Genomic DNA, 14,451 nt, shown 5'->3' with positions numbered 1-14,451 from the left:
AACGAAACCAAATAATAAGTGCTTTATGAGTAGATGGGTGATTAGATACTGAATGGTAGAAAATGTGAGTAACTCGTCAAATGTTGATGATTAATTATTTATCCAATAAACACGATTACTCTAGTTTATCCGTCCTTAAACCACTAATAAGTTGCTGACAAGGAATCCAATGCATAATGAGCACCACACCACCTCATCTAATAAGTCTTCTCCATTAAGTTAAAAAAAAAGTCTTTTTATTTTTTTATTTTTTTAAAGACCTCATCATCCAACCACAACTGTCGCACCATCTCAGCCAGAAATTGAAAGAAGCCAACCACCAATTAAAAGAAGCCTGTGAAATTACCATGAGCAACACTACCAACAAAGGCAGACAGAGAGAAGATGGTGGTATTTTAACACCCGACCCAGTTTGAACATTGAAACTCTACACACCATCTCGATGATTTGTTGCATTGAAGACTGACTGCAGATCGAATTAAAGGTGCTTGAGGAAGATGGATGCCCATGAGGTATGAAGGACATGGCAAATTAGGAAGGAGAGCTGGAGAAAAAAGTAGTTGAAGGAATGAAAGGAGGAAACAGAGAGAGGGAAAGATATGCCATCGACCCCAGCAATAGCAAGGGCCGACGACTTCGAAATTGGAGGAAAAGGAAACCACTTACACATGTGGTGAGAAGAACTCTCAGGAAGAGAGAGCCTCTCACAAGGAGAGAAGAATCCATTTAAAGTTAGTTTAGTTTTGGTTTTGTAATAAGTACTTATGAGCATAAGTGCTTATTCAAAAAGTTATATATTAAAAATCGTCCAAAATTGTATTAGAGATGCAAATTTTTGAAAATTACGTGGAAATGTTTCTTGAAGAAGCATTTTGTATGTGCTTCTTTAGAAAGTGAAAACAATTTTATGATTAAAATGCTGCGAAAACAAATCATAAGTACCTCATGAGTTGATGGGTGATTAGATATTGAATGGTAGAAAATGTGAGTAACTCGTCAAATGTTGATGATTAGTTATTTATCCAATAAACATGATTACTCTAGTTAATCCGTCCTTAAACCACTAATAAGCTGCTGACAAGGAATCCAATGCCTAATGAGCACTACACCACCTCATCTAATAAGTCTTCTCCATTTTTTTTTAATTTTTTTATGTTTTTAAAAAAGAATGAAAAACCAAAATATAAGTAAAGCATTACTTGGGAGTTAGGAGTAGGGCTGAGCACGGGCAGGGGCGGGTGGAGGGATTTTGAGTTTGGGAACCAGACTTAACATGGCCCGTTTCAAACGGGTTAGTTTGGGGCGAGTCCACGGATCCAATTACTTTTTTTTTTGTTGGTTTTGATATAGAGCTTTAGAATGTTCCAGATTTCTCCCACTGTTGCAACTGTTCTTCCCGATCAACCAAAACCTGTCACGTCCCGATCCCGACATGCGTCCAAGATCAACATGTGACGTCACCCAAATACTCGTATATATCACATACCCTATCTCAGGAATATGGCAATCACAATTCGAGAATTAAATTGCAAAGAAAATTTTCGTTTACCTTATGGCTGCATCTAACCTCCTCGTTAGACTGCCTACATACCCTCAATAGGGATCAAGCCATTCGTAGTTCACTTATCACAAAATCAGACGTTTATTTCACTAAGTTCAAGTAGAAAAGCATAGCATTCCTCAATCATTTATTATAACCTGACAACATGTAATTCCTGGACTCAGGCTACATGTGCTCATAGTTTCAAGCATAGCATTCCTCAATCATTTATTTCGCCTATGTGCTCATAGTTTCAAGATCTATTCAAATAAGTTACTTGTGACCTCAAAAGGTCAACAAATTTTAAATAATTACCTTCCAAACTTCAAACTTCGTAACTAATTTAATTAAATTCTAAATCCAAATAAATTAATATAATTTCTCAAAAATAATATAAAATCTCAATAATACAAATACGTAGATTATAACAATGAAATCTAGGAACGGGATTTCACAAAACCGATTTCCTAAATAGACACCACAACTCCCATCAAGCAGCACTGTAAAGATGAAATGAAGTGATACCCCATCTCCCAGCCACGAGCGTCGCACCGATCTTGGCCAAAAATTGAAAGAGGAGGCTGGAAATTCGGCACCTGGACAGGCAGAAGCACTTGCCTGTCGACTGTCGAGATTCGATAAGGAGGGTTGAGGAGATTCAATCTAGATTCAGGAGAGAGATCGTGAAAGTGAGGACTAGGTCAGTGAGAATCTCTAAGTCTGGGATGTCATCGAGGACTCGAGGAGGACAATCGAGGTTGATGGGCCATCGTGGTGGTCGCTAGGGCCCATATTTGCGACGGCGATGATGTTGGGGTGGTGGGGGAGATGACTGATGGAGAGTGACAGAATGTGGGTGGAACTGTGGAGGGGAAGGGATGATGCATGCAAGATTGCGAGAGAGAATCGAGTTCGAGGACTCGAGTGACAAAGTAGAGCTGGAGGAGACCTAGGGTAAAACTAACGGTTAAGATTGGATGGTAGGTTACTCTTCAATCTCGTCCGTCCATTGATATTACAAACGGGCCAGTCGAGGGCCCTGTTTTTCTATACAGTTGGAACTTGCCCGCCCCTAAAATTTCATCGCCCCGCCCCGTTTCTCTTATTAAAAAATTGGAATTGGCCTGTACCCGTCCCGAACCTTGATTACCCGCCCTAACCCGTAGTTCCTATACTCGTTTGCCCACCCCTATTTAGGAGTGCCTCTTTTTATGTATTTCAGTTGTGACTAACGCATCTTTATTGTTTACATTAAATAATTTAAGTCGTTTGCAATATCGTATTTTAAAGATTAAAAAAATAAAAATGGTTTAGTAATTTATATACATTGAACAAATTGATGATTTTGGTAATAATTAGATTGTCGCAATGAACTTTGAATGATAATCTGAAAAATGAACGACTTTAAAGAAAAAAAAAACAATTTTTTTATGACAGAGGTGTGTTAAAATTCATCATTCACAACTGATGTGGATAGACATTCTACCTAATTATTGTCCTTAATAGTCACATTGACGGTAATGACCGAACCCATCACACGTTAATGTAAGTTTCCCGACGGAAATGGACGAAAATGACCTACAATTTGACGGAAACGTAAGGGAGGGATTGACTTCGAAACTTTTTAAATAAAGAAAATTATTAGAAATTGCTCATTGTTTTTCCTTTAATAAAGAAAAAGAAAATCGAAAATAAATAATGGAAAAGGCTTTGCCTTTGTCGTTGGGTTTGGCTCAGTCATTCTTTAGTGGACTGTGGAGCGAAAATGGCGGACACCAAATTGAAGAGGCCCCAATCTGTGCCCGCCAACTACGTCACCCTCAACGACCTTAAAGAGCGCTGGCTCAGAGACCAGGAACGACAGCAGGAGGAAGAACGACGGCAAGAGGAGAAGAAACGACGGGAAGAGGAGGAGAAACGGCGACGAGAGGGGAGGGAACAGCGAGAAGAAGAGCTCCGGCAGCGGAAGCTCCGAGAAGAAGAGGCGAAGCAGAAGAGGCAAAACGCCATCGTTCGGAACCTGGAAACCGGTTCCAAGCCTAGGTATGGTGGTAATCGGGGACAGCTTCGGCCAGTTAATCGGAGTGTTTCGGAGTTCGGTGGGGCTGAGGTGGAGGGGAAAGGAAGCGAGGAAGAAAAGCCGAAGAAAAACGCTGTCGTTAAGAGAGCCGAAACCGATGACAAGCCGAGGAATCGCGAGAATCGGGAAGAGTTTCGGCCGGTTTATCGGAGTGTTTCGGAATGCGAGGATATTGAGCTGGAGGGAAAAAGAGGCGAGGTAGGAGAACCGAAGGAAAACGTCGTCGTTCGGAGAACCGCAACGGGTAAAAATTCGAGAAATGGGAGTGACCGGGCACAGTTTCGGACGGTAAATCGGGTTGGTCTGGCACCCTTGCTGGCGGGGGAAAGAAGTGAGGAAGCAGAGGCAAAGCAAAACGCCGTCGTTGGAAGAACCGGAACCGGTAACATTCCGAGAAATCGGAGTGATCGGGCACAGTTTTGGCCAGTTAATCGGAGTGTTTCTGAGCGGGAGGGGAAAAGAAGCGAGGAAGAAAAGCCGAAGCATTACGCGGTCGTTAAGAGAGCCGAAACCGATGACAAGCCGAGGAATCGTGGTAATCGGGAAGACTTTCCGCCGGTTAATCTGAATGTTCTGGAATGCGAGCATGCTGAGCTGGAAGGGAAAAAAAGCGAGGAAGGAGAGCCGGAGGAAAAAGGCGTCTTCCGAACCGGAACCGGTAACAATCCGAGAGATCGGGCACAGTTTCGGACGGTGAATCGGGTTGGTCTGGCACCCTTGCTGGAGGGGAAAAGAAGCGAGGAAGAAGAGGCGAAGCAGAACGCCGTCTTTCAAAGAACCGGAACTAGTAACAATCCGAGAAATCGGAGTGATCGGGCACAGTTTCGGCCAGTTAATCGGAGTGTTCCGGAGCGCGATGGGACTGTGCTGGAGGGGAAAAGAAGCGAGGAAGAAAAGCCGAAGCAAAACGCTGTGGTTAAGAGAGCTGAAACCACCGACAGACCGAGGAATCGCGGTAATCGGGAAGAGTTTCGGCCGATTAATAGGAATGTTTCGGAATGTGAAGATGCTGAGCTGGAGGGAAAAAGAAGCGAGGAAGGAGAGCCGGAGGAAAACGACGTCGTTCGGAGAACCGGAGCGGGTAACAATCCTAGAAATCGGAGTGATCGGGCGCAGTTTCGGACGGTGAATCAGGTTGGTCGGGCACCCTTGCTGGAGGGAAAGAGAAGCGAGGAGGAAGAGGCGAAGCAAAACGCCGTCGTTCAAAGAATCGGAACCGGTAACAATCCGAGAAATCGGAGTGATCGGGCACAGTTTCGGCCAGTTAATCAGAGTGTTCCGGAGCGCGATGAGACTGTGCTGGAGGGGAAAAGAAGCGAGGAAGAAAAGCCGAAGCAAAACGCTGTGGTTAAGAGAACCGAAACCGCTGAAAGACCGAGGAATCGCGGTAATCGGGAAGAGTTTCGGCCGATTAATAGGAATGTTTCGGAATGTGAAGATGCTGAGCTGGAGGAAAAAAGAAGCGAGGAAGGACAGCCGAAGGAAAACGGCGTCATTCGGAGAACCGGAAGGGGTAACAATCCGAGAAATTGGAGTGATCGGGCGCAGTTTCGGACGGTGAATCAGGTTGGTCGGGCACCCTTGCTGGAGGGGAAGAGAAGCGAGGAGGAAGAGGTGAAGCAAAACGCCGTCGTTCAAAGAACCGGAACTGGTAACAATCCCAGAAATCGGAGTGATTGGGCACCCTCGCTAGAGGCTAAAAGAAGCGACGAAGAAGAGCTGAAGCAAAACACCATAGTTGGAAGAACCGAAATTGCTAACAAGCCGAGGAATCGGAGTGATCAGGGGCAGTTTCGCCCAGTTAATCAGGGTGTTTCAGAGCTCGAGGTTACTGAGCTGGAGGGGAAGAAAAGCGAGGAACCAGAGGAGGAGAAGAAATGGAAGAAGAAGAAGAAGAAGAAGAAGAGGAAGGGTGACAGAAAGTCGAAGAAGAAAGCTAGGGAAGAGGAGGAGGTGACTGAGAAGGAAGGTGGAGTGGACGAGCCTCCGGTGAGTGGTGAGAAGGAAAACTATCAGGCGACTGGAAAGGAAGAAAAGGGAGTTGGAATTGAAATTGAAACTGAAATTAGGGCAAAGAGCGAGAATGTGGTTCTGGCGGAGGAAATTGTACCGAAATTTGAGGGTTTATCGGTGGATGGTGAGGCTGGTAATGGGGATGATAAGTTGAGGAGATGGAGTGGAGCTGATCGCCGTGGTAACGGTGAATTAAGGGATTATGATAAGAGGGTAGGCCGCTTCCATTTACAGAGACAGAGAGGTTCTGGGTTTAGGCTTTGGGTTAAGAAAGGCGAGGTTGGTGACAGCAATGGCGGTGGGGTTCAGAGCTTGGAGGGCAGTGATGCTGTTTCTGGTGAGTCAGAATTCACTATTTGTTTAAGCAATGCCTTTGTTTTGTGATGTTTGCTATTTTATCATAGCTTATTTAACTGATTTTAGATGTTGGAGAATGCAATGATTTGAAAGAAAAAAAAGGTTTTGGTATGCCGAGAATCATAATGTAGCATGAATTAGAGCATTTCTAAGTTACAATGCTGTGGGAAAAGGTAGTTCCGTGTCAGTTGGTTAAGATTGGGAACAGTAGGGATTGATAGTCTGAGTGAAAGATTTGAAGCATAGCATTGATCAAAAGTAAGCAGTTTAGTAGGAGAATTGTAAATGTCATTACAAAAGATTTGAGTTGAGAAGAACACAAAGGGTAATATCAGCTTCATCTGATAAACTTGTAGCTTACCAGAAGGGAAGTATAGGCGCTGGAGGACACGGTTAATGTTAAAGCAAAGCAGGGGAGCCTTGTTCGCTTGGGGTTGCCCTTTAGATATATTGGATAAGGTAAAGGGTTAAGTAAACATTGGAAATGTTAAAGCAAAATGCTGGATGGAAAGGACTTTGGAGAGGATGGAGGAGTATGTATTTAAGTTGGTGATGCATGTTGTCAAAATATTTTCGACAGATTAGGATAGTTGTAACCTGCGAATGAAGAAATTTTTATGAGGTCTAGGAGGTAGGTGACTGGAAGTCATAAATCTGAGTTGAATTGGATGCCAGCCGTGATCGATATTTAGAGGAATTTACAAACTTAGGAAGTTGAATTAGGATTTAAAAGGTTGAAATTATTGGCAACCGGCACCTCTGGTGAGTCAGAGCTTGGAGGGCAGTGATGCTGTTTCTGGTGAGTCAGATTCACTATTTGTTTAAGCAATGCCTTTGTTTTTTGATGTTTGCTATTTTACCAGAGCGTATTTAACTGATTTTAGATGTAGAGAATGCAATGATTTGAACAAAAAAAAGGTTTTGGTATGCTGAGAATCATAATGTAGCTTGAATTAGAGCATTTCTAAGTTACAATGTTGTGGGAAAAAGTAGTTTTCGTGTTGATGGGTTAAGATTGGGAACTGTAGGGATTGATAGTCTGAGCGAAGGATTAGATACACAACGTTGATCAAAAGTTAGCAGTTTAGTAGGAGAATTGTAAATGTCATTACAAAAGATTGAGTTGAGAAGAACACGAAGGGTAATATCAGGTTCACCTGGTAAACTTGTAGCTTACCAGAAGGAGAGTATAGGCGCTGCAGGACACGGGTAATTGCTTTGTTATGAGGTCTAGGAGGTAGGGGACTGGAAGTCATAAAAATGAGTTGAACTGGATGCCAGCTGCGATCGATGTTTAGAGGAATTTACGAACTCAAAAGGTTGAAATTATGGGCAACCAGCCCCTCTGACAGATAGAAGCTATAAGCTGTTGAAGGTAGTATAGCTCTTCGATTGATCATTTCAATGACGAGTTTTGTGGTCAAGATTTCATTTATACCATTGCCTCTTTATGAACATGCTTTACCCGAAGGCAACATTGTTTTGTTAAACTTGCAGCTTTGAGAATAAGGGTGCAAACATTTCTTGTCGAATTGGAGTTTAAAATAATATACTCGTCGGAACAATGTATATCAAATGAAGTATTGGAACATGGCCAATATATTCTTTTCTGTTTCTGTTTCTGTTGAGGATAACGGCGTTAGTGGAGAGGGAAAATATGGTAAACCATGAGTATCTCAAGGGATACCGTCGTTGGCATCAATAAATTTTCTTTCTCATGCTCGCTCTGCAGGTCCGAGTGGAACATCTTTGAATGCAAGTTCACTCAAGTTGGCTGGGAAGACGAGCAAGAATTATCCAACACAGAGGTGGCGAAGCAGCTGTGAACCAAACTTGTCACGCTGATGCAGTGGTTTAGTTGATGACTTGTAAATCACCGGAGAACATGCGTATTTCGGTTTGATGATTGACCTAATCATTATTCGGGTACTTTTACTTGATTAATTATCGTGATTTCGTATGGAACTAATCGTGATTTCGGCATTTTAATTTCATGTATAAAAAGATGGTACTGCTCTGTTGTCGAAATGTGTCGGTATATTTCATGACTTTCATTAGAATCTCCATTTCTCTTAAGCTATCTATAATGCAGGAATTTGTTTTCGGTTCTTCAGGAAATTAAGGTCCATAATTAGCATGGAAGTAATTTCCGCACACTGGTTAAAGTAGAACAAGTGTGAGCGGAAATCATTTCCGATTTAATATTCAATGAAAATAAATCTTATTGTTAGAATCATAATGATATTACCTATCGATCTATTCTATTCAATTTTTCCATTAAACAAAATCGTTTTTCAGTTTTGAAATCAACAAGTTTAAAAACCATGTCTTACGAACAAAATCTGAAATTTTAAAAAGGTGTGCCACCTAGCTCTCTTCCTACCCTCCCTGAATTAGTGAATTAGGCAGGATCCTTTTGTACAGGATAACAAAGCAAAGAGCGAGCCAATTTTCATAAATTTCATCGTAAATATGAAATACCTATATAAATAAAATACAAATCAAAATGTGGGAGAGATAAAAAAGATGCAGAGTCATTTGTTTGCTTGGTTAGTCAAACATGGGTACGTTCATAGATCTTTGGGCTTTGATTACCAAGGAATAGAAACTTTACAAATAAAACCCGAGAATTGACATTTGATTGCTGTCATTTTATACCTACTACTACAAAAAACTAGCAAAACAAATGGCCCAAAACGGTGGCGGTAACAATGACAATAACAATGGTGGGGGTGGTGGTAATGATAACAAAAACAGTGGTGGTGTAAACAACAATAATGGTGGTGACCGTTGTATGGCATCACCAACAATAATAATTGTGGTTGGTGGCGATGGCAACAACAACAACAATAATGGTGGTGGTGGTGGCTGCTATAGTAACAATAACAATAATAATGATGGTGGTAATGGTGGTAATCACGATGATTGTCATACGATGAGAGAGACGGAGACAATGTTTCATACAACATGTTGTAGGGGAGTTCCTCTCGTATGCTAGATGTTTCTCATTTTAGATGATGCTCTTCTGAACCAGGAAAAATCGGAGCACTTTTCGCTTCTTCCTACACCGATTATCGCGGCTCTTTAGCGTGTCTTATTCGGCTATTTTGATAAGTCTCTTGTTTCCTTAAACATCTGTTTTCCAATGTGTTTCAGAACAAAATTCGTATTAGGCTTCTCTTTCTTCATGGGAACTTCAGTACCACAATACTTCCAAGAATATATTAATCTGTATACCCTCCCGAAAAAATGGATCTAATTGAACTTCACGCTCCAAATTTTTGATAATTCAATCAATCTTTCTTGGGCGAAGAGGAGGATATCTGGATTGGGGAAGAGAATGGGAAAATACCATATGATCTTAGGTCCGACCATGCTTAAAGCGGTCTTAGACGGGTGAGAAAATACATTTTCGATCACTGTGCTGTTTTTCGCATTCAATTTTAGTAACTGCGGTTCTTTTTTTGTCGATTCAGTCACTGTACTTGATTCCGTTTGCAAATCAAATCCAAATGCTAACTAGCTTCCGCCTTATTTATTTTTTTTCGGTTCATTTACTTTCAGTTAGAGGACATGGTGAATGTGGTTTTCATGTCGCACACAAAGGTAGCTGCTCTAGTTGTCCTATCTTGGACTGCTCTGTGTCGTACGACAATGATGCAGCTCGAAAAGACAACAGCTTAAATTGGTGGGATAAGTTCGGTTTATAAGGTTCAGATGCTAGGAATAACGAGTTCTATAAACTGCCCTGTAGATTGGATAAGTTATTCCCATCCTTTCGAGTCCATAAAACTACTGCTTGAAATAAAAGCGAAGTGAAAAATGCATTCAAATATCGGGATATTCTCTCTGTAGGACGTCCATCGAGCAGAACAGTTGAAATGACTGCTCAGTTTTGTAATCAAAATTTGGGACTCAATACTTTTGATGTAGCAATTTTTTGTTAGCAAGAGCAACTTATGAATAACATAATGAATATCATTGTAACGTTCTGATCCGATAATACAATAAAATATAAAGTTAAATTTACATATAACAACGCATGATTGGACCAAAATGTTGAGCGACGTGGAACACGTTCCAAACTTTTTCTTGGTTACCCGTCACAGGTTTTTCATGTCATGATTTGTGGCAGGACAATCGACAATTTGACACGCAATATTTGCTGGAGCTGGTATTTATCAGATGGCAGGACTTGCAAATTGCAAAGATTGTCAGGATTGATGACTTGGGAGCCAGATAATATGTTAGGTATGGAAAGGTCTTTTCCAGCCCTTTCGTGTTCGTTTTGGATTATTTTACCTTTTTCTTAGTTTGCATGTTGAAAATTGGTGAAAGCCAAGTCAAGGTCTAGTTTTAAGAAAATATGTCTGGCAACTTGTCGAATATTTTTTTGTGTCTAATTTCACATCACGTGATTAAGTTTTGGACGAGATAGACATAAGTGGTTATACGATCTAAGATAGTAAGAATATCTTCTAATTATCATATATAATGATAACTTTATGATGAATTTATCTTCGGTTATCGACTGTTGACATAATGTTAATAAGCAGTTTATAACATATTGGAAGACAACACTTCCATAGCACAACGTTTCAACATTTCTAGTTAGTTATTGGACCCCCGTATATCTTCTTCATACATCTTTCTCACTACGAAATGGATCAAATTTTGTAACGAGAGAAATAAATACAAAAGGACATGCAACTTTAACCTAGTTGAGGAGAAGTACTACTCTTTTGCGGTTGCAGGTAGTACTGGAATAAATTTGGATTGGATCATCTAGGGGTAACTGTTATCAACATAACACATGATACGTGGGATGTGAAAAATCTCTTTTGAAAATAGATCGTGTTCGGATTTCTTCGTTTATATTTGTGTTGTCTAATAAATAGACTACTAACTTGTGCTTCTCAAAAATTTGAGAATTGTTATCATTTTATTAATATAATATTAGTTGAATTGTGTTGATTATGTTAGGCCATCTCCAATCGAAGGTTGGCCAGAGGGCTCGTTTTAGCCCTCTGGCCCTCCAAGATATTAATATTTTAATAAATATTACAGGACTATATTTGCCTCCATCTTCAACCGAAGGCCAAAGGGCCATAGGGCTCGTTTTAACCCTGTCACAAAAAACCGTCTCCAACCAAAGGTCAAAGGATCATAAGGCCAAACATAATTTATTATTTAAAAACTACAACTTAAATTCAAATCCAATAACTAAGTGACGTTAGCATGTTACTTAATTTAATTTAATGTTTTATAATGGCTTATGAAGTTATAGGAAAAAAATAGAATTTAAAAAAATATATGAAACAAATTTTCTAAAATAGAAGTTATAGGAAAAAAAAATATAATTTAGAAAAAATGTAAAACAAATTTTGTAAAATAGAAGTTATAGAAAAAAATAGAAGTTATAGGAAAAAAATTGTGTAAAAAAAAAATTAAAAAAAATTAAAAAATAACGGCTAGCTGACGTTAGCTAGCCGTTGCATTTGAAATTTGGTCTAGAATTCATGTCAGATATAACCGATAAGAATATATTTGGGGCAGCCGGTTGGCCCTTTGGTCCTTTCAGATTCCGTGAGGGCCACGAGCCCTCTAGCCTAGCTCTCGGTTGGAGACGGTTTTCGAGCTATTTTCGGCCCTCTAGTCCTTTAGACCCTTCTGTTGGAGATGACCTTGTAGTGAGTTTAATCGTGAAACACATTGAATTTTTATATTTAAAGAAGTTTCGAGTCGTATCAAGTTATGGAGATTTCCACACATGCAAAGGCTAGAGGGATTTCGTTGAAACTTGCAATGAGCTGTGTGATGTGTGTCCCTTCTGGTGGCCAAAAACAAGTCCATAGTCCCCCCTGAAACCCCCACAAAAGATATCAACGAAAAAATTATAATTTTGGGGATCAAATGGAAATTGCATTCATAATCTGGCCACAAAGACCCAAGTGCTAGTTCGGTACGTAAGATTGAAGGTACGTAAAAGATGGAGTACTCTTTAGCAAACTTATGACACTATTAGAAGTTTGATCTGTAGTCATGGATCTGGAGACCTCGACCAAAAATATATGAATTAGAAGGGACAAGTTTTATGCATGTCTAATGCCTAATTCCTTCAAAATGAAACATTCACCTTTACCTCACTATATTTTATATTATATGAGTTATCCAATTCAACCTCAAAATAAAAAATTATTTACCACTACCTTTCACACATACCTTGAATTATAGGAGTTATCAAATCCAAACTATACCCTAAACCCTGGTCCTAGGCACTGAACGAGCCCTAATACATGATCTTGAAAAGGGTTAATCAACAACGTTTAGAATACAAGATCTTCCTTGAGCCACAACCACAGTTAGAAATAGCCAATACAAATTTGATGCTAAAAATCCCCAAAATCCAATCGTTTCTTTCACTATCATTAACAAGCCAAATTAAATTAGTGGGGGCAGAGACGTAAAAATTAGAGCTCGTTTAGAAGTGCTTTAAAATGCTTGAAGGCGTTTTTGATGAAAATGTTTTTAGGATCAATTCTTAGTAAAAATGCAAGTGAATCCTAAAAAAGCACTCGAAGTACTTCATGCAAGAAGCACAGAACTGATGCTTTAAATGCGTTTAGAACTCAAAAACATTTTCATTAAAAACGCTTTTAATCATTTTAAAAACATTTCCAAACAAGCTCTTAATCAAAAGAGAAAACAATCATTCCTCACTACTCTTTGATTTTGGTCAAAAAGGCCAAGATATGGGCGGTTTTGTTAACCATTCTTCTCCAGAAAGACAAAATCCAAGAGAGAGGGAGGTTTGACTTTCATTTTGGAGAGAAGGAGAGCCTTCAGAGTGTTTAATTTATGATGCGTGTGTGTGTGTGTGTAATGTCGGTGGCGTATATCTATACAAAATACCAGTTTGGGGTGACTATTGCTATGGCTAAACTAGCAACTAGCATTGTTTGGCATTTTCATATATTGTAGGGAACCATGTGAGGATACACGGAACAATTGTTCATATCGGAAAGATATGAAACTTTACAAGAGCAATGGGTAAGACTTTTTGAGTATCGCTCAATTTGTTGGCTTTGAGTCTCCATAACTGTTCGTTGAAGCTAAATCTACTCTTCAGTGCCAAGAACATGTTCCGGGACCCTTTGCAATGTTCAAAAACTTTGCAAGAGGAGTTGAGTTACTCCCCCATTTCGTTCAGTGGGTAAAACATTTGAGTTTCTCGCTAAGTGGTTGGCTTGAATCTCCATTGTCGCTCGTTGGAGCTAAACCTACTCTTCAGCGTCCAGTGCATATTGTTGGAACTCAAACATCAACTACCATATATCGTACATGTAGGGGGTGTATACTATTGAGATTTTGAAGGATTTTAATTCAAATGATTCTAAGGGTATTCAATTAGAATTCTAAGTGATTTTCTGGTAGATTAGCATATTTATTTTTCTAATAGAAGATAAACCATGAATTAATATAATCAATTCTATTTCGTAAGAAAATAATGAAAATTTATGGCATATCAATCTTATTCTCACCTAGCAAAAGTAGTCAAAAGTAGTCAAAAGTAGCATGATATACATGCCTGATAATTTGTTAAACGACCAATTAATCTAACATGGTATGAAAATAACGGTTTCAGGTCAACATGTTAACGAGTCGGGTTGTTATCGGGTAATTCGTTAAGACTCCATTGACGTTTTGGGCTGTGATCGAGTCTCTGTTAAAGACTCAATAAGATACTGTTATTGGGCCACCTATTAATAATCCGTTAAGATAACATGTTTGATACAACGCAACTCATTAAAAGAAAAAAAAAACGCAAAAAAGATATGAATACAACAAACACAACTCTTTTATCAGACCTCATCACCCGAATTATATTCAACAAGCACATGGAAATTTTTAAGGAGGAAATTGAAGGCATTGGACCCTATAAAACAAGGATGGGAAAAAGGCCAAAAACCCAATTGATCACAGACTCTGTTTTCGTACAAAAATTGTGGAGGATAAATTAAGGTCGGTCCGCAAGCAGTGAAAAGGGCATGTGCTCATCTGAAATTTGGATCCTTCTAAATAGTCACATTTCATGGTCATTGATTCATGTCACATTGATCACCACTTTTGATTTTCCATCATAGATGAATTGTAACTTCACATAAACCCATTTAATGAGTGTTGGCAAACTTCTTTTTGATGTTCAACCCTTTATTTGGTCATAGAAATTAGAAATTTTAATGTCTGATTATCCATACCAACCCACCTATACGATTTTATGCATAAAATAAAAACCTTCTTTGTTTAACTCAAACCAACCTCACACTGGTCATACCTAGTCGAGTGCAATGTCATTTGCGGCAGGTGAACACAAGAACTTCTCATTTATTATTCGATCATTTGTTTATAATTTTGAGACTTGTCACATAAAAAAAGGCGAGAATTGTAGAGTTTCGAAAAC

At 39.5% G+C, this 14,451-nt stretch overlaps 1 protein-coding gene across 1 annotated transcript; it reads left to right on the top strand.

Moving 5' to 3' along the window:
* Nucleotides 1-3,222: 3,222 nt before the first annotated feature.
* Nucleotides 3,223-8,052, top strand: LOC137717788 (uncharacterized). The gene is made up of 2 exons (XM_068457276.1): nucleotides 3,223-5,970; nucleotides 7,723-8,052. The coding sequence occupies exons 1-2, from the start codon at nucleotides 3,306-3,308 to the stop codon at nucleotides 7,833-7,835; spliced, it is 2,778 nt and encodes a 925-aa protein (XP_068313377.1). The 5' UTR covers nucleotides 3,223-3,305; the 3' UTR covers nucleotides 7,836-8,052.
* The last annotated feature ends 6,399 nt before the right edge of the window (nucleotides 8,053-14,451 follow it).

The sequence above is a fragment of the Pyrus communis genome, chromosome 15, assembly GCF_963583255.1.
Source record: "Pyrus communis chromosome 15, drPyrComm1.1, whole genome shotgun sequence".
NCBI classification, from domain to species: Eukaryota; Viridiplantae; Streptophyta; class Magnoliopsida; order Rosales; family Rosaceae; genus Pyrus; species Pyrus communis.
Note: the sequence above shows the minus strand (reverse complement) of the source record. Positions and strands in the feature narration are given on the sequence as shown.

Coding starts and splice junctions, on each gene's coding strand:
- LOC137717788 (XM_068457276.1), top strand. CDS start 3,306: ATGGCGGACACCAAATTGAAGAGGCCCCAATCTGTGCCCGCCAACTAC. Junction 5,971..7,722: donor GGGCAGTGATGCTGTTTCTG/GTGAGTCAGAAT, acceptor CTCGCTCTGCAG/GTCCGAGTGGAACATCTTTG.